At 33.9% G+C, this 20,758-nt stretch overlaps 1 protein-coding gene across 6 annotated transcripts in view; it reads left to right on the forward strand.

Moving 5' to 3' along the window:
* The window catches only part of Hil (peptidase hillarin), an 87,604-nt gene that overhangs the window by 15,892 nt on the left and 50,954 nt on the right, over nt 1–20,758 (forward strand). For all 6 annotated transcript variants that reach the window (XM_073086578.1, XM_073086579.1, XM_073086577.1 and 3 more), the window contains exons 3-4: nt 208–397; nt 15,994–16,184. In XM_073086578.1, the coding sequence (XP_072942679.1) occupies nt 208–397; nt 15,994–16,184 (381 nt within the window). The remainder of the gene's footprint in view (nt 1–207; nt 398–15,993; nt 16,185–20,758) is intronic.

Below are 20,758 nucleotides of genomic sequence, written 5' to 3' on the forward strand. Positions count from 1 at the left end.
ACTAATGTACGACCACAACTTACTAACTATTTTTTAACACTGTTATTAGGTACTCGTAAATAATATTCAGGGAAGCCGACGCAGAAAACACGCAAAACGTTTTACTATCTTAAATATGATGACATGTAAAACGTAACAAATTACTCGTACATTCAATTTCTTTATTAGATTGACATTATAATTACTAATGACAGTGTATCTTTTCAGACGTACTACAATAACCAGCACTGGACGGAAGACAAGGAGGTGTACTGCTCAAGCCACGTACCCAAAATTGGACCAGGGCATCTGGACAATTCTTCAGTGGGCATCCGCAGCGCCCTCAATGTGCCTCGGAGCAACAATTACGTGAATGAACAGATACGAGGCCTCGCAAGAAACAGTCATGAGACTGAATGTAAGTTGATGTTCATATTGTCTATTATCATTAGACTATGCGTAAGTTAGTAAACGTAAGCAGTGATAGCCTAGTGGTTAAGAAACTCGGCCTCTCGATCGAGGGGTCCGAGGTTCAAATCCCACCTCTGATTTTTCAAAGTTATGTGCGTATGAGAAATTAATTATCACTTGCTAAACGGTGAAGGAAAATATCGTGAGGAAACCTGCATACCTGAGAGATTTATAAAAATCTCAAAGGTATGTGAAGTCTACCAATACGCACTTGGCCAGCGCGGTGGACTATGGCCTAATCCTTCTCATTTTGAGAGGAGACCCGTGCCCAGCAGTGGGACAGTAATGGGTTGTTGAAGATGATGATGATGCGTAAGTTGATGTCCATATTGTCAACTGTCATGAGACTATATGTAAGTTGATGTTTATGTTGTCAACTGTACTGAAACTGAACGTAAGTTTACGGTTATGTTGTCGACTGTACTGAGACTGAACCCAAGTTGATGTTCATATTGTCATCTGTTTAAAGGCAAATTAATGTTCATACTGACAAATGCCATAAGACTAAACACGAATTGATGTTTGTCAGTTGTCATAAATCTGAACGTTAATCGATGTTTATGTTGACAATTATAAATGAAATCCGAAGCGTACCTTTTGATATACCTCCGAATGATTTTTTTTCATTTTCATCATCATCATCATCAACCCATTGCTGTCCCACTGCTGGGCACGGGTCTCCTCTCAGAATGAGAAGGATTAGGCCATAGTCCACCGCGCTGGCCAAGTGCGTATTGGTTTTTCATTTTACTTAATTGCAACTGTAATGTAGAGACGAAAGATAATTGAAATTACAAATTAACAATTCAACGCTTCTTATTTATTTATAGATTACCTATTATAATAAGATACGTTACAAATGATGATGCAAATGATTCATTTATTTTAATAATGTATCTGTTTCCGGCAGATAAATATAATCATTTTTTTGTTGCTTAACATCCATTTTTATTTATCATAACCACTTCCGTCATACTATATCTTAATGGGAACGCGATAATACCATAATAGGTAGTATGTGAGAAATTTAGCAACAACATTACAATCGTAAGCCGGTATATAATACGCTTTCACATATAAACTAGTATTCGGTCCATGGTTCTTTTAAATAGAGATAATAAAATGTACATGTAGAATGGTTCTTTTGTATAGGCAGTATACAGATAATAAAATATATATGTAGAAGACATCACAATATTAGGTATTTAATTATAATTAAACTGTAAACATGCGTTTTTATATCCACCTACAGGCATCAAACGTGCCAGACACGGGTCGTAGCAGACAAAGTCATATTTGCTATGCAATATTTAGACATATACGCCCCGTGTTGGCACAGTTCCTTTTAATACACTTTATGTAGGAGAATACCATTATGTGTGCCACGGCATGCGCCTGAAACGCTCTTAGTCTGTAGATGTACGAGTAAATGAACCATAATGCTGACGTATAACCATGGTCGACTTAAAATGTTCCTTTCTCATGTAATGCAACGTAAACACACAATGTTACGCATATTTGCCATGCATTCATCAGTATCTCAATGTTTAATTTCAGAGCTTGTGTATAAATGTACGACATGTTGAGAAAACTCTGATAGCGTGATTCAGAAACGCGTGGTGCAATCTCTTGACGACGTCGGAAAGTCATCCAGTAAAAACATCCAATACATAATGCACACAAATTAATTTAAATACAAATATCCTGCGATTTCACTTTTTAAGTACGTTCATTCTTTATTTATAACCACATAATCTTTTGATTATATCATTGCAATTTCCGTATGTTTCTTCGATATGGTCAATTTTATTTATTTACGTAATTTCCTTATTTTAACACCTCCGTATTGATTAGATAATTTTAAGAGTTACTTCACGTTAAAAGTTGATAAAACTAGTATTGTTCGACTGAGGACACATTAGGTATACTTATTATAAGCGTGGAGACTGTGGAGTATTCATTTCGTTTCGATGGAAAGGCATGGGTGCCGGCGGATCTTAGTACTTAGGAATAGCAAAACCTCTGTGATCAGCATCAGATAGAACCCCTGTCCTGTATATCGTTGGAAACAGCTATCAATGCGTGGTAGGGACTATAATACTTAGCATCAGATGAACTGCATGGCGCTGGATGCAACTATCCATTGGCGGCAGAAACTACTTACCATCAGTAAACTGCTCATATGCAACTTTAATAAAGACAAATAATATTAAATTTCAGCCGTAAACAACAATGTTTATTGATTACCGTAATTTATATAAACTCAACAATGCAGTTTCCACAAAAAAGCTCATTATGTAATATAATAGCATCGTTTTCAATCCTCGATGACCTAAGCTTTATTAGGTGCGGTCCGAACAATGGACACGACCTTGCTGTAAGGTTTGGCTTGACTTGCGTCATAGACGAACTAAACCAGATAGACTCCTAATAGATACTAAGATATAAAGACAAAAAAACTTTGAAATAAAATTTTCTGTTTTAAAATAACAGTCATTACCTCCTCCTTTGTACGATACGAAAACAAAAAATATAGTTATTTTGTCTCGACAAATGTTAATTTTTTAAAGTAAGTATTAAAAACTAAAGGTTATCGATTTGGATACGGCTCTCAAGTATTAAAAAAGGTAATACTTAAATCCTTAATGTCATTAGTTTATTTTTTAAAAAGCACTTGACTGAAAATCGGGCATACCTTCGTCAGCCTAGGATTAAAGTCTGACTTTCAAAATTATATCAGAATATTCATGTCACTAACTAATCATTTAACTCAATGTTAAAAAGCGATTTTATAACGACTCTATTTATTTACCATGTCAATGCATGCTGTCAATAAACCATGACAAAACAAGCCGACACAATTGTGAATCCTTATAGAGTCTCTACGTGTAGATAATTAGGCATATCAACAAGTACTTCGGTTAGTTACATATCCGTTTGTCCATGTTTTAAGCGATTGAAGTATCCAACAAGTTGTAGTCCATCTGATAGTAAAGCACTGGCGCCCATCTGTAACCAACCTTATATAGAACACTAGCTGACCCGGCAAACGTTGTGTTGCCATATAAATAAAAAAATGTTAGGGGTGAACAACCCTTATCACTTAGGGGTATAAAAAATAGATAGTAGCCGATTCTCAGACCTACTGAATATGCATATAAAATTTTGTGAAAATCGGTAAAGCCGTATGGAGGAGTACGGTAAGTAACACGACAGTGTAACAGAGTAACAGTGTGACACGAGAATTTTATATATAAGATTTACTACATAAAGCTGATTACAGATACGTGTACTTAGGTTAGTAACATATCTGATTGTTCATGTTTTAAGAGATCGAAGTAACCAACAACTTGCAGACCATCTGATAGTAAAACACAGCCACCCATGGACATCTGTAACCAACACCATATAAAGCAGGTTTTACGTGAAGCGTAGATGTTGTTACTCCTGTACCCTTGGTATTAGTGTTTACAAAAAATACTGTTTTTGTATTTGTTTACGCATTTCCCATACATTACCAATCAGTTCTGAGACAGTCCGGTAGAGGCGCTGTTTGGAAATGTATGGGCTAATACGTAAACAAATACAAAAACAGTCATTTTTGTAAAAACGTTAAAAGTCATACTAAGGATACTGAAGATTAATATACTTACCTGATACGTAAGTCAGCCAGCATACATTCCCTTCCACTGAAACAGAGAACTGTTTTACGCTAGAAATAGGTGTGATGGTAATACCTATCTGATAAAATCTGGCTCTACCACCTTTCTGATTTAGAATTGTAATAAGTATAGAAGATATGTGAGGAAAATGCATGTAAAAATAAGTTTAGTATTTTAAAAATCAAATAAATGATATGTTAGTATATACCGGTATAAATAACATTGAAGGATATAAATAAGGTTATGTTAGGTTAGAATCAATCAATAACCTAAGTATGTAGAGTTATTTGCGAAAAACATAAGTATCGTAATTTCACGAACTAACAGATAGTGTAAAATATAAAATTATACTATGTAACATTTATTTGTAGAGACTAGATACCTTTCTACAGTAGGTACGTATGACCTAGACTTTAGCGTTAATGACCTCTTACTTACCGCAAACTTCCTAATGTAAGACCTAATGAAAGGAAAGTTAGTCTGTACTCCGAATAGATTCTGTAATAGATTTTTAATGTCTTATTCTTAGTACTATAATAAAGTAATAATAGTTGGACCCGCTAGATGGCGGTTTTTTAATTCTAGTTTATATTATTATGGCGGCTAATTCACTTATTTGTTTATTTTCCAGTTCAAAGGTCTTTTATTAATGGGACGTCAACCTAAAAGAGTTTACTTATTCTGATTATTCTCGTTCTCTACCAATTTTTTCACCTTTAGGCAAAGCATTCTGTGGCGTTCCACATTTACGCATAAGTTGCGATTATGATCTGTCATAAACACGTATATTTATATCACGTATATAATATCGGACCATTATTACATAACACTTATTTTTTTCTGTACCTCTGCCACTGCACTGCACCACAGCACCTATAACGCTTTTCATAACTCTAGGGAGGCCTGAAACAGACATAGCTATCACACCTTTATCTTTAGTTCTTTTTAATATCTTTCAATACAAGAGAAGTTTTATCCTCCAATACACGTACAACTGTTAACAAAACTAGTCCTTCAAGACATTTCCCAAGCACCAATCAAACTTAGTCATGATTCGATAATAATTATGAACTTGTATGACGGGTGGTGCCTCAGCGCGGTTAAATTCATTTGGTTTTATTTTCGACACGTAACCGCCGACGCCGGGTCTGTCGTGTCATGTGAGGGACACATGTTGTCATGTACTGAGATTGACCAATTTGTAAATAAATTGATATTTGAACGTAGGTATTGATGGCGTCAAAATAAGCAAAAACGATACTGATGGCTGAAGAAGACTTTTTAAAATTTGTCGTTTTTATGACAACGGATTTCAATATCACAATTAATAAGTGTGATTATAATAATTAGGTACCCATCAATTATCAATTACTGACTGGAAATGTCAACAAAAACGTCGATTCCGTTTTAACGACCCCATGAAAACAAAAAACAAAAGGTTTTACGTTTTCATGTTTCATCACGGATAGACACTTTACTTATTTCATGTATTTGGGTAGATCACGATAACTGTAGGTAATAAAAATATAGTAGCAATTTAAATTAAGTACATCGAACAATAAATAAGTAAATGTAAGAATTTTGCAAAAGTTATCTACCGACAAGGTTTTTAAACGTTCTAGGTCATAATAATAATTATAACCGTTATTTAAGTATAAGTTTCATTTAATTCATAAAAATAGGTGCATATGCGTCGCTTATTTGAATCAAAATCCAAGAACCTACTGTTTTAGGAATAAATAGGTACTTTCTACCTAAAACAGTTAAACAGCTATTGCTTAACTTAACATACATCTACAAGACAATCGTGAAAGTGCCCGATCGCATCATTTTGCAGAAGCCCAAATGCTTTCAACTGCAGTATTCGCAGCAGTTAAAATTTTCAAATAAGTCTCTACATTCACTTTAAACTTATCTGTCTCGAGATCGGATATTTGCGAAAATAAAAATTCCAGTCACAAGCAGTGCGTAATAAATCCGTTAAAACAAAACCATCTATCCCAAATCAACAAACCTGTAAGAATCCGGTTGTACTTCCGAAGAAGGTACGTGAGTTGTACGCGCGAAAGCACGAAACTTCACTCGGCAACCTTCGGCAATCTTCGCTAATCTCCGGAAATGGACGATGAAAGGAAAAAGAGGGGTGCGGATCGGCGTAAGAGTGAAAGAGAAAGGGGAACTTGTTGCAAAACAGCGGCCGCATTCCAAAGCAGCAGCCCAGTGACCTAAACCTAAAGCCCAGGTACCGTGGACCCCCCAACCTGCACACAAATGTTGAATATTGCACAATGATGCTACCCACAGACGCTTGTAGGTGTCAATGATGGGCGGTAATATAGGGCGCTACCTATTTTGGATATTTTCAATAAAACCAGGCACCTTTTTACAAATATCTACCCACGTGTACAGGAAACGAGAATTTATATCGTATTTCAAGTTATTTAATACGTAGGCTAAATTTCCGTTCTGTTTACCATTTTGATTAAGTACTTACCGCATTCGTGGAACAACAACAAGCATTTAATTATTTAGACACTTGATTAAATCTTAAATGAAAAGACATACTAGTCATTCTTTTGTAATTTAGTTTTCAGTACCTAACTACTTATAGTCGTCACAATTTAATAGGCCCATTTTGACACATGCCATCGCTAGGCACTAAGCACATGATATACAAATCGATAACCAAAGAAACAGATTTCTACGACAAATCAATTACAACCCAACATTGTGTTGTATAGATTACTTAATATTTTGTAAACAGAATATACGAGTATATATAATATTTTTCTAAATCATCTAAATATTTAATAAAATGGAAAAAATAAAATAGATTTTATTTCATGGTGATCTGAAATATAATTGAGAATTACAATGTAGTATCCTTCTTCCCACTCGTCGGCATCGCGATTGTTTAGCCTTTAAAAACAAAAAAAAGTTTAAAGACCACTGACACTGCGTATGACAGTGACAGCTCCGGATTCCTCACTTCTTTTTCGCGCTTCCAAGGCATCGTGATACTATTTTTTCAAAGTTTTGTTAAACGTGTATAGTGAAGCAAAGCTAGTGAAAAAATGAAGAAAATGGAAACTAGGAATGAAGAATCACGTCTGCGTAGGTGTAGTCGCAGTAGCAGGGATTTACGAAGCAATTCTTCGGATTGGATCACCGGTTCAGAGGTTATGTACAAATTACTTACCAGGTATGTATGAAAATAATGCATTATTCACCTTTTACAGTATGTGTGCACGACTATAAAAATGCCTAAATAACTAACATATTCTCAGTAAGAAACTATATTGTTCGAAAAACTTTCTCGTATCTACAACTTCAAAACTATTCATGCACGCCAATCTCGCTGTTGCACATTACAGACACCAAACGGTGCTCATATTCGCCATTAACCGTAAGATGCTTGCATTTTTATGCATATAATTTAGCAATTAATGGTCCAAATATAAAATGCACCCGAGCCATTGAGTACGAGATACTCGTCGCGTCGCTTTGTCGACACTAAATGTTCCCCATGTTCACCATTAAGCACGAGATGCTGGCCCTAACATTTATATGTGGCAAATGTTCAAATATTCAAAGAGTCACAACCGTCGAGTACGAGATACTCCTAGTGTTACTTTGTTGACACTAAACGGTTCACTCATTCGCCATTGAGTACGAGATACTCGCGCTAACATTTCTATGTGGCAAGTGGTCGAATATACAAAGCATCAGAACCGTCGAGTACGAGATACTCCAAGTGTTACTTTGTTGACACTAAACATATCACTCATTCGCCATTGAGTACGAGATACCTGCGCTAATACTTATATGTGGCAAATGGCTTGAATGCTTCCATCACTAGCTATTGCACTAACAATACACAGTATAAAGCATGAATGATTTATAAGCACCAAGCTAGAGCTGCTACAACACAAGGTTATGCCAACCCTGTTATACCAACTCTGACAAAATAATTTTCAGAACCAGCTATAATTTCAGGAATCATTCATGGAGTTATTGCAAATAGCAAAACGTATTTGTAACTTTATGACAAAACAGTGTCCTAACAGAAATGGAAAATATTATGTCAACATACTGGGACAACGAGTGAATACAATAATATCATCAGAGTTCTCTAAAATTGGGAGGTATGTGTGAAGCTACTGGATGAATAACATATTCCAATGAGAACTGAGGAAATCAACCTGGTACATTTTGATGCTCTTCTCAGAATAACACTTTAACTAGTGCTACCTATAAAGGTCATAATAGGTAATTTATGCTCCACCACAATACACACGATAAAAATATGTGCAATACATGGTGGAGAACAGAAAATAGGAATCATCACATTGCTGGTGCGGTAACCCATAACAAATATAACCCCGTGCATATAAGAATCTTATCAGGATTCACCGCACAGCATGATGCTCATGAGCTCATGTAACGGAATCATACTGAAGACATTGAAACTCACTTAGCTGCATTACAAATGATAGAAGACTAACTATCTTATCAGAAAACAATGTCTAAAATAGACATTTGTGACATAAATGTTTTATGCAGCACCCCGTTGCCAATTTGAAATTGGTTGAGATTGGTCGTTCCACACAAATCAATTGTGTTATATGATATTAAAATTTAATATATGGCGTCAAGATAAAAATCTTACAACATTGATGACAAAATTATCTTTGTATACTAGTTAATCCAATGCTCGATCTCAAATGGTCATAGATGTGCTCCTCACATTATCACATACACACTGGTGTATATACATGACAACTGTTTCATGTTAACCTGAAATAGAACAGAAGGCATGCTCTCTCAAAAGAACCACCTCAGGAGGACAATGATTAAGCAAACAAGACTCCGGCTTATTGATACTGACACATATCTGTCCAATATATTTTTAGTCACATGAAGAAAGAATACTATAAGTATCTCATATATTGGAACCAGCGTCTGAAGTCCTAGCTTTGATAGTAGCATTCTGTGTTAATACCTCAACACAATTGAGCAGAGTTCATTGATTTGTTATGGATACTCTATAGTTCCTACTCAATCTCAGCTGTTTTATAAGCAAATAACAGGTACCTATACATGGCTCAAAGTAAACAATATTACATGGGTTATATTGTAGTACCTCTTACTCACATATATACAAATTATGTATAATAAAATTTAATCAGTTACCAGCTATATAAAGCTGTTTGATTTGATATCTTGTGGGCTAGGTATATGAATATCCTAACATCCAGATTAGATGTATTTCAAGATATTGTGGATTTCAGGAAATACTCGTATTATTAAGGTATAACTCTAAGGAGATTTGTATCAAGGAGTACAATCAGAACTATAATGCACCACTTAACTACTGGTACAGAGTACCTACTTAAAGTCATTGAGCTTACATAACATATATAACTCTATTATATATAGATGTAACTTGAATTGAAGTTTTTAAATTATCTATTTAATACACTGGTTTACAGTGATAATCAATGCAGAAGTCTGGAGTTGTCTTTGGACACAAATACCTTTATGATTTATTCTAAGGCCAGGTACTATAACAATACCTGCAATACTATAACAATACAAATGTGCTAAATAATAAATGTCCATACTTGTAAATAATTCAAAAACCTTGTTTAGTATTACTTATTTATATGGCATATGTGACATAAATGCAAATATGTGAATGTCAAGAGTGAACTTTATGTACAAATGTGAGAATTTATACAAAATTAACACTTTGGATTTCGTTACACTTATGTTTCAGTGACTCAATAGGAATAAATACAGTAATAATTAAAGGTTTGGAAGTTCAGTCCACAAACATATGGGTAATTATTAAATATCTGCACATATTTTTTCACTTTTACATGTACAGTAAAACTGCTTAAAATATGAGGCTGATCATCATGAAAAAATTGACTAAAGATTATTGGTGCCTATGTAATGCTCTACAACAGAAGCCTGGTACTCCCAACATTACAAAAAGCAATCAAATATTAATATACTACTTATATTGTTGCTTAAACATTTCCTTTAGCAACACCAGGTTTATATAGAAACATGCATCATACATTTATACACCAGTCATCAGGTCAAAAAATAACACAGCAGTCCATTAATCCTGGAATAAAGACAAGCATAATATGAGAATTGCTATTGCACTTAAGTCTTCATAATGTCTATGTTAGTTACACTAAAACTGAAATTGTTCTCATTTCATAATGAAGCTTAGGCTAAGGGTAAATAATGTCCACCATGGTAATATGTGACACATTAATGATATAAAAGTAATAACAATATTATTATATCATGTGAATGGCCAGCCATTAATATGATATCTTCTTTGGGTCTTTTATGCCTAGTGTGTATACCTAGATGCTCTTATAAAACATAAAACAAAGAAAGTAAGCTGCATGTCCAATCAATTTTCAAATGTAAATCTAGCATCCCTAGAATTAATAGGAATTCTTTAGGGGTATGTGTGATGAACATTACTATATAGGACACACATGGCAGACATCTGGCCTGGAACAAAGAAAACTATATTATATATACAAATTATTATTATAATTATTATATATAGATGATTTATCTACTTTCCTTTTCTTAAAGAATTAAGATGGAGAAAAATGTGGGTAATAACTTTATAATTTATCACTGTCAGAGTTGTAACTAGAACCAGTTGTGTTAGTAATCATTACAGGCTAAGTAAGCCAGAACCCCATGGAAATTATAAAATATTTGACTTATTAAAACTGAATTAATCCTGGGAATGCTCAGCATAAATACTTTTGAGTCAAGATAAGCTTTTCTGGTCTAGTCATGAATGGGGTTTGAAATAATCATATACATAAATACTGTTATGAAAACTGATATCAACTTTTACATACACATAACTGATAGTTACACACATTTTCAGGAAAAGATGTTAGATGGAAAGTCAGATTGGATTTCAAAAGGAAACACATCATAAGCTTTCCAGCCAACCATATAGATATGTAACTTTACAGAGGGCATGCATAAGCATGGTACAGCAAAAAGTATAAGTAACTTTTGCAAATCTGATATATACCTACAAAAACAGGAAGTCATATAAAACTAAAATGTTTCATTGATCTAAGAATGATCATGTCCCTCCTGAACATGTATACTAATATAAAGAAACAAAGTAGGTATAACACCCAATATTATACCGGGTATACCTACAACATAAAATATAAATTTATCTCACATGGGGCATATATCATCCCAAGATCAAATCAAATACCCAATCATAATTTGTCAATAAATAATGGTATTAATTCCTTAATATTCAACATGGGATGGCTTCCTATTTTAATAATATTGGAATACATACAATGTACCTACTGGTACATTTAAGTATAGTATTATATAAAAGTACATAATTATATAATGCACATCACATATGAAACATATTTATACACATATTGCTATATAGCAAAGGAAATAGTATTATTTGTGTCAATAAAATTGACCAAGTAATTCATTCTACACATAATTATGACATACTATGGAGGGTAGAAAACATATTTTCGACCTTGTATGTATTTATTTTTTGCAAGGTGCAAAAGCTTGAATTGAATAATTATTAACACTGACTAAATTACAATATTACTATTATTATTATTATTATTGGCCAATTTTAGTAATAATATATTTAGAGAAAAATATTGCATTATTATTGCACTGAATATTATTTCATCTAATTCAGAGGGAATCTCACTTAGTACTATGTGTTTCAGAACATTTCATCCATATTATACAGTAAGAGTAAATATTCAGTTAGCAATCCTAATAATTATGTATATTTTATAATTATACCTAATTAAGAGAAAAAACTCTTATTAATATGATATTTTCATATTGTATTTTTATATATATATAAAAATAATATAAATATTAAATATAATATATAATATAAATATTAAATATAATAAATATTTTATTATTGAGAATAAATCTCACTAAGCACTATGGATTTCACAACATCTCATCCATATGATGCAGAACAAATAAATATTCAGCAATGTAATTAAATCCATATAATAATATATATGTATGGTAATAAGTCTTTAATTTAATTACATGTCCCATTGTTGCAGTTGTCTCTAAACATCTACATTGTAATTCTCAATTATATTTCAGATCACCATGAAATAAAATTGAAAATTAGACGAGCTTACCTGTAAGCGAAGTCTGATTATAATTTTATGAATGGTGATCTGAAATATAATTACCCACCCTCCCAAAATCAAAACCCATACTGCAACAATAAGAACAAGAGTCTCCTAGATATAGACAGCATGCATATTATCAAGGAGACTAAGTTGGAAATGATAGACTCTAAATTAAGTGAGGAATCCGGAGCTGTCACTGTCATACGCAGTGTCAGTGGTCTTTAAACTTTTTTTTGTTTTTAAAGGCTAAACAATCGCGATGCCGACGAGTGGGAAGAAGGATACTACATTGTAATTCTCAATTATATTTCAGATCACCATTCATAAAATTATAATCAGACTTCGCTTACAGGTAAGCTCGTCTAATTTTCAATTTTTCATGTTTATTAGATTAAATAAAGCATCGCTCGTAAACTGTATTTTAATTTCGTCTTATCATTCATCAAAGTCTTGATTATTTTAATGTTGTTATGATGAAAATGGATAAATAATTAATTATTGATAATTCTAAGTTTCGATTATTTGAAAGTTAATCGATTATGGTTTCTTCCGAATGCTTTGAAGCCGCAAGCTCTAGCCGTCACGTGGTCGTAAACTGCCTACTTAAAAGTTAGTTTAAAACATTAATGACATAAGGATACCATGTGTCAAAATGGGCCTATTAAATTGTAACGACTATAATTCTAAATCTCAACACAAGTTGAGTTCTTAACTTCTTAATTCACTCAATTTTTACGGATAATTAATAGTTATTATCGTAGAAATCTCGCTAAAATGAACATTAATTTATTAGATCGATTATGAAGTTGCATTACGATCATCACGAGTCCAAATGAGATTTCTAATAGGAAAGTTGTACGTAAAAAACTAATTACAAAACATCGCATGATACTTGACATATTTTTTGTTATTATTATACGCACGCGGGGATTTAAAATGATTGTTTGTTGTAAAAAATGGAAACTTAAATTCGGCTTTTAGAAGTGCGAGTTTCGTAGGTATATTTTTATTTACTAGGCATTAGGCTATTTCATTATCATCTACTCATTACTGCTGGGCACGGGTCTCCTCTCAGAATGAGAAGAATTAGGCCATAGTCTACCGTGCTGGTCAAGTGCGTATTGATAGACTTCTCAATTTTTTTTTAAGATTTCTCAAGTATGCAGGTCTCCTCACGATGTTTTCTTTCACCGTTTCAGCAAGTGATAATGAATTTCTAATACGCACATTACTTTGAAAAATCATAGGTGAAAGCCTGGGATTTGAACCTTGGACCCCTCGATCAAGAGGCCGACTTTCTGAACCACTAGGCTATCACTGCCATTAGGCTGACTACTAGGTTTTTAAGAAATAGCGACATTCTATTTCCAATATTTTCTAAAGGAGAATTTTAAACGAAAGTAGATTTTAAAGGAATTGATAAATTTTGTAACTGGTACAAATTATCACATTTATCTACATTATTATAGTAAATTATATTAACATTTTGCATAATACTTGCGTTATTAGAATTCTGGAGTAATCAACTCGTTTTCAATGGATTTTATGTACACATAAACCATATTGTTAATAACAACTAAATTATTAACTAAACTGCTTCATTTACATTGAAAACAGATGTGACAGCACCTAAATACGTGGAATCCAGCCTCGAGTTGGACCGCCGTAGTCGCCATATTTAGTTAGTAGTGCAAAACAGAGGCGCCTGAGATTTTGTAAGATGTCGTTAGAGCCTTATCGGGTATATGGTACGCATATAGCACTAGCATGACATTGCAACACTGCCTGTTGATAAAAAAGTTGGCGCGAAATTACGTCCGCCATTACGATTTAAATCAATCATATTTAGAATGCTTTAAATAAAAAATGTAAAAAATCAAGTCGAATATATTTTGTTTAAAAAAAATGTTAGATTTATTTTATTTTACATTAATTAATTTCAATTATAAACATTATATCTTTTGAAGCCTCTGTTATAAGCAAGTAATTATTTTATTGAATTATAATTATTATACGTGTTATATTTCATATGATCCCATCATTTCTATTATTTTTTATCTGTGGGTACTGGATTATATAGCACCACAGATAACTCAAGGTTGCAATTTTGAACCTACAATTCGGCCATTACCCCGTCCATTAAGTCTAGACATAATAAATTTATTAAATATTCACAAATAACTTAATTTGTGACGAGACTCATAGGAGACAAGGTATAATCAACCGCGGGTTTACGCTAAATGCGTCAGATTGCCGCCTATTTGCACAACTGTTTAGATAACCCAAAGGTTCTCAAATTGTCGTGTAAAGCTCACCAATTGAATGAGTATTTATCTTACGCTCTCTTAAATTGACAATAAAAATAACCCGACAAAAAAGAAGGTTCTCCTTTATCAATCATAATTCATACGTCTCTGAATTAAATCGATGGCAAAAATATTTATTAAATTCATTACCCCCATTTTTCTCTGTGCCCTTACCTAACTCCAGGAGGCCTCTAATAAAGAGGTTATTTCACACACTTTGAGAAAGACTGAGTTAACTTTCTCAGTACTGAAAAAAATTGTCTACTTTAGACATACCAAAGTCCGAAATGGTAGAGTAACTTACTCTTATGAGCATTACGGTCATCGACACCATTCTTGGTCTTATTTAACCGATTTCCGCCTCTATTATGTACATATGATGACATGTTTTAGTTTACGAAATTTACGTTCATATTAGAACTTAATTTATGAGAATATATATTATGACCAATAAGATTCGATGTTATATTCGAAAAACGTTTCGCTACATTATCATAATTATAGTTAAATGGATTAGTGATAAAATATTGAAGTATTTATATGTTTATTATAGTTCTATAAATATACATTAATGAATGTTAAGTCGGTCGTACGGAATGTTAATGGATTTTAAATTGTAAATGAGGGTAACATATTTCATATGAAATTATAAACTAATAATAGATTTAAAATCCAACTTATTTCCATGTTCCATTTTACAACATAAATCGCAATTATTAAATTTCGTTAAAAAACAGGTTTACTATACTACGGTTTTTCAAATTAACTTATCACATTAAGGGGCCCGGGACTCAAATCCCAAGCACATACCTCCGATTTTCGACATCATGTGTGTATACAGGAACTACATATGACATGCTGTAACTGTGAAATAAACCTATGCGTAAGAGTTCTCTAAAAACTTCATAAATGTGTGTGAAATCTAACGCACTCGAATGTGGTGAACTACCATATGCTAAACACATCTTAATTCAAGTGATCTGAACCAGCAGTAAGCTGGATTGATGGAAACGTCTATCAATTACGGAGTAATAGCTTCATGATCATTCCTATCTATTAAAACTCTCAGCCTGGTATTACAATGCGAATGAAACCGCGGAACAGAGCCAGTGTAATTAAACGTTAATAAGACGCATACGAACCAGCAATCTAACGCATTGTCGACTAACGGCGGATCCAGGCGGCCGGTTTCACGAGCCAATAGGCGCTAATCACTCGTTATTATGCTACACACCGTTAGGGACTCTCTACATATGTCGGCGATGAATCGGTTTGATCCGTAGAGGCGGAATACGGATGAAGATTGGTATTTCTTTAAATACTATTTATTATTTAGAAACCTAATTCTGATCTCTTCCCCAGTGTCCCCAATCCGCGCGACAAACGGCGGCAGCGTGCACGCGTCGCCCGCCCGCGAGCTGGCGCGCGACACGCCCGACTATCAATACGGACGGTTCGACGCCAGCGCGCTCCACATCGCACACGCCCTTAAGCAGACGGAGCTGCAGAAGGCCTACCACAGACCGAGAGAGAAGCCGATCGATTGCTACTTGGTGAGTTGTTAGGCTAAGCGCTTGTACCAAAGTTTTTTTTTTCTTTTTTATAATTATACCTAAACGATGAGGCAGACGGGCTGACCTGATGGAAAGCAGTCACCGTCGCCTATGGACATTTGCAACACCAGAGGAGTCGCCAATGCATCGCCGGCTTTGAAGGAGAGTTCTTTTTACACCTTTTTTGAAGAGCCCCATACGAGTTACGCTATTTTTTACTATTGGTAATAGATGCGATAGCCCGCTGTTTTAGCGGTTTTAATTATCTGAATTAAATATTTTTTTATTATTTAGCCACGTACTGCATTATGAATTACATCACAAATTGATGAATTAATGGCACTCTCCATTAGTCAATCCTATTTGGATAAAGAATTTTTGCGCCATGTTTTAAACGAAAACAACAAAAAATATACACCTAAGTATTCTTCATATGAATACTTAAAACTGTTCATCATTGTATCAAAGAATATACTACATATCAACAAAAAGTCTTGCCTTTATCCGAAATAGTTCTAGCCCAAAAATAAAACTATTACCTACATACACACATTACAGAACCGTTATGGTACTTTTAAATGAAATTGACGAAAGTAGTAAAGGGGTAACTTGAGAGTAATCTCAAATTACTCTTGTTAGCCGCTGCCGTCATTACAATCTGTGAACAATCCTAAAATGGTAGAGTGCTACTCAAATCAGACGCAAATCCATCGCTCTCGTACCTTTAAAAATATATATGTCGGATAGATAACGTCTCTTATTTGGGAAGTCGGTTAATTAGGCTTCCCTTAGAATCTACATCGTGTAGATTAACAACATTTTTACACAAACAAGCATTTACAACATTTTTTACACAAACACCCATTTACAAATAATGTTCTATTATTTCGCTTGACTTAGATCAGAACCCTTTTGCAAAAAGATTGCAGTAGTACTCATAATTACAGGAATTTCATAAACATCAGAGCGAGCACAATTTGCGGTTTGGCCGGTTCCTAGAACAGTGGCTAACCCACAAGGACCTTGCAAGGTGCTACTGATTATTTCATAAATCTAACTATTGTTAGTTGCGTTAGAGCGATTGCGTGGAACAGGCCGGTTATGCTTGATTACAAGCTTAAATTTATTTATAAGTAATTTACATACAAGAAGAAAGATACCTCGTTTTAATAAATTTGCTACATACCTGTACCTGTTAGATTTTAAACAATCCGTTAACATGTAATTATTTTCAAGAGGAAAACTTTGGTTGTTTGTTTCGTTGTAATGAATAGGCTCAAAAACTACTGGACCGATTGTAAAAATTCTTTCACCATTCGAAAGCTACATTATCCACGAGTAACATAGGCTATATTTCATATGAAATATATTTGATAAATATATTTTCAGGCGGTACAAAGTTTGCCGGGTCAGCTAGTATCAAATAAACACAAGAACTAATTAATAATAATTGGAAGTATATAAGATTTCAGTTACTTTTAACTCAGGCGGTAAAGTGCGAACACTCAAAAGTATTTCATCCTTTTCTATCGAGCGTCATAGTAAGTGGTCACTGTCGCCCGTGGATATTTGAACCAACTGTGGTTCGGTCCGGCGGCACCACCGCCACACCTATTTCTGCCTAATAACAGCAGTGTTAGGCGCTGATGTGTTCCGTTTTGAAGGGTGTGGTAAGGGAGACATACTCCGAGACATTTTCCGAGGCGTTCCAGCTTTAGTCCTCAAGGGTAGCAGCGCATCTGTGTCCTCAGGTAGGAATATCTGATCCTCTCTGGGGTTGATTACAGAAGTCCATGGGCGGCAGTAGCCACTTACCATCAGGTGGACTGCATGCTCGTCTTCTACTCCTATATGAAAAAAAAACTCAATATTTACAACACAAGGAGTGCTTGAAGTAATTACAGATACATCAACACTTTCAGTACCGTTGGTCAAACACGTCTCGCATAGCAACACGAGGATACAAGTCACTACACAACTTCCCTTTCAATATAGCTCTATTGAAAAGGATGTCTGAACTGGGTCACTAGTTAATCTGATTCGTAAACTGTTGCTGCCGGTTCGAAGCACTACGATCTGTATAGCGCAGTGATCTATAGGGTTCCAGGTACAATTCCAACCTAATCTAAAGTAAATGATTAATTAAGATTCATGTTATGGTCTGGGTATTTAGTTCAAATCTATGGTATTTAGGTATAAATGTACAAGCACATATTAGGATATTCGTGTGGAGTTATAAAAGTGGGGTGTAAAAAGCATTAATTATTTTATTGATCCTCGAGCATTCTAGGAGATCCTAGGAAATCCAATAGGATGTTAGAACAATATGTTACTCGTATTTTGGAAAACTAGATTTAATAGAAAACATAACAAAAAAAAACATTACAAAAACAAAATGATTAAAAATTAACCTTATAAGGTTGTAATTGTAGGCAGTTCTTGGAGAATTCCAAAAGATTCTATACGACAACCGCTCAACGCTTTTATATATCACTTTGGAACAAAAACGGTCACGATATTAGAAATAGAAAACATAAAATTTCGTCGTTATTTATTATAAACTTAGAAATATTTTGCTCCGCTAGATGTAATTTAGACTAATAAGTCACTTATTAGTCAAATAGTTGGCCATTATATCATAGTATAACAAAAAGTATTTTTTATAATTTGCGAACGCAATACGAGATGAATCAGCGAAGAATTCTTCGCCGTCATTTCCTGTTCCATTCTATTTGCGAACAAAGTTTGAAATTGTTTCACAGATAAAAAATGATATAATGTAATGATACACAGATAACATCGGCGGAGTGCATCGATGCCACAGATCATATAATATGTAGAAATAGATAAAATATTTATAATGAAATAAATAAAATATTTAATTTTTTTCTCCTCGTGTATTTTAAAAATATATACACTGTTAGATACTAAAAAGACCTGTAAATGCAAGTAATGAATATATTTAATATTGTTATCAATATTAATTGGTAAAACTAAATTATATTTGCATAGTAATAGAACAGCTACAAAGAAAACTATTAAAAATAAAAAGGATTTAAATGTCAACTCACTTAAAATAATCTACTTATTGATTTTTATACCAACAATAAAAATACTTGTTCAACAAGTTATGCGCATAACAGTATGTCATTATCCAACAAAGAGTTTTACTTATTTAGTGTGATTAATAAATAGGAGTGCACGTATAGTCCGCGCCAAACTGCTAGTCCGCTCTGAAGTTGTTGCGAACAGGTGTAGTCGTACATTTTGCTATGGCGACAAGATTCATTTCTATATTCAGAGCGGACTAGCAGTTGTACGCGGACTATATGTACCTATCAATGTACACGCCAATGATATAGTTCATGTCAATGGTACGCAAATGAACTGAAACTGTTACAAAACAAAAAAATACTTATCCTCGTTTTTTCATGATATAAATATGGCATATTGATTTTTTTCGCAATATCTCGTATAATATGATATCTATAAACCAATAATAATTAAGTATTGTTTTCGTAACGTAACGTTTCCTTTAGAAAAATAATTTCACCAATGCCATTTGTTCAGTATTTAGAACTGGTCGAAATACTGATTATTAATAAAAGGAGTAAATTCAAAATTTAAAAGGTTGACGTTTCTGTCATAACACACATTGTACGGGCAGTCGGTATTCAGATTTCGTCACGGGACGTATCTAATTATATAGTATATTACGGGGGTCCTGGGGACCTATTTGGAAGTCGCGAGTGTGTGTGCATCACGGTCGATCGGTCGCCGAAGGGAGCACCGCACCACTCTACGGTATTTATACATATATTCACCTACATTATTGTTTCTAGCGCACAAGGGTTCCATATTATATTTCGGATTAGAAACCAGCGACCTAAAACTCTACACCATTTCCTTCTCAAACCTCGTCTAAAACAGTTTAATAATCAATAATTAATAACAACCGTTACCATTAAAATAGTTTATTGTATAAACGTTCCGATTTCCTCGGAGAAATTGCGTAAGGCGTGTCTAATTGTTATCTCTGGCCGGTGCAATATTGCATCTCCGCGCATTCTTGCCTCGTGGACTAGAACCGATCGCGTGTGGGCCAGGAATGTGCCTGAATACATTATTTAATTAATTAGTTACTACAGGTTTGTGTAAATATATTAACATATTATACCTAATTTTATTAAATTATTCTTAAAGTTTAGCGTACAATACAGAAAAATAAGAATGGAAATACATATTTCATATATTATGGACAAATTATACGTTCTCACGCAAAGGCTTCATCTTACCGTCGCATTCAGCGGAGGTTATGAATAGTCATACAAATTAACCTACTTTATTCTTCAAAACAAGAGCTTAGGTTTTCAACAATCAGAAAATAAATTATTTTCTGTTCATGTCTATGCAATTTAAAACAAAAAATACATCTAAACATAGAACCTCCTCCTTTTACGAAGCCGGTAAAAGCCTCACTAAAATCCGGAATCTTTATAACGTAATAATGCATGATTTTCATCTATAAGTCAATGAAATATAAGTCGCTACTCGTCTACATTTATTCCACGCGC

Source organism: Epargyreus clarus, unplaced genomic scaffold (genome assembly GCF_041222505.1).
Source record: "Epargyreus clarus isolate Ecla_fem2 unplaced genomic scaffold, WU_Ecla_fem_2.2 ptg000024l, whole genome shotgun sequence".
Taxonomy (NCBI): Eukaryota; Metazoa; Arthropoda; class Insecta; order Lepidoptera; family Hesperiidae; genus Epargyreus; species Epargyreus clarus.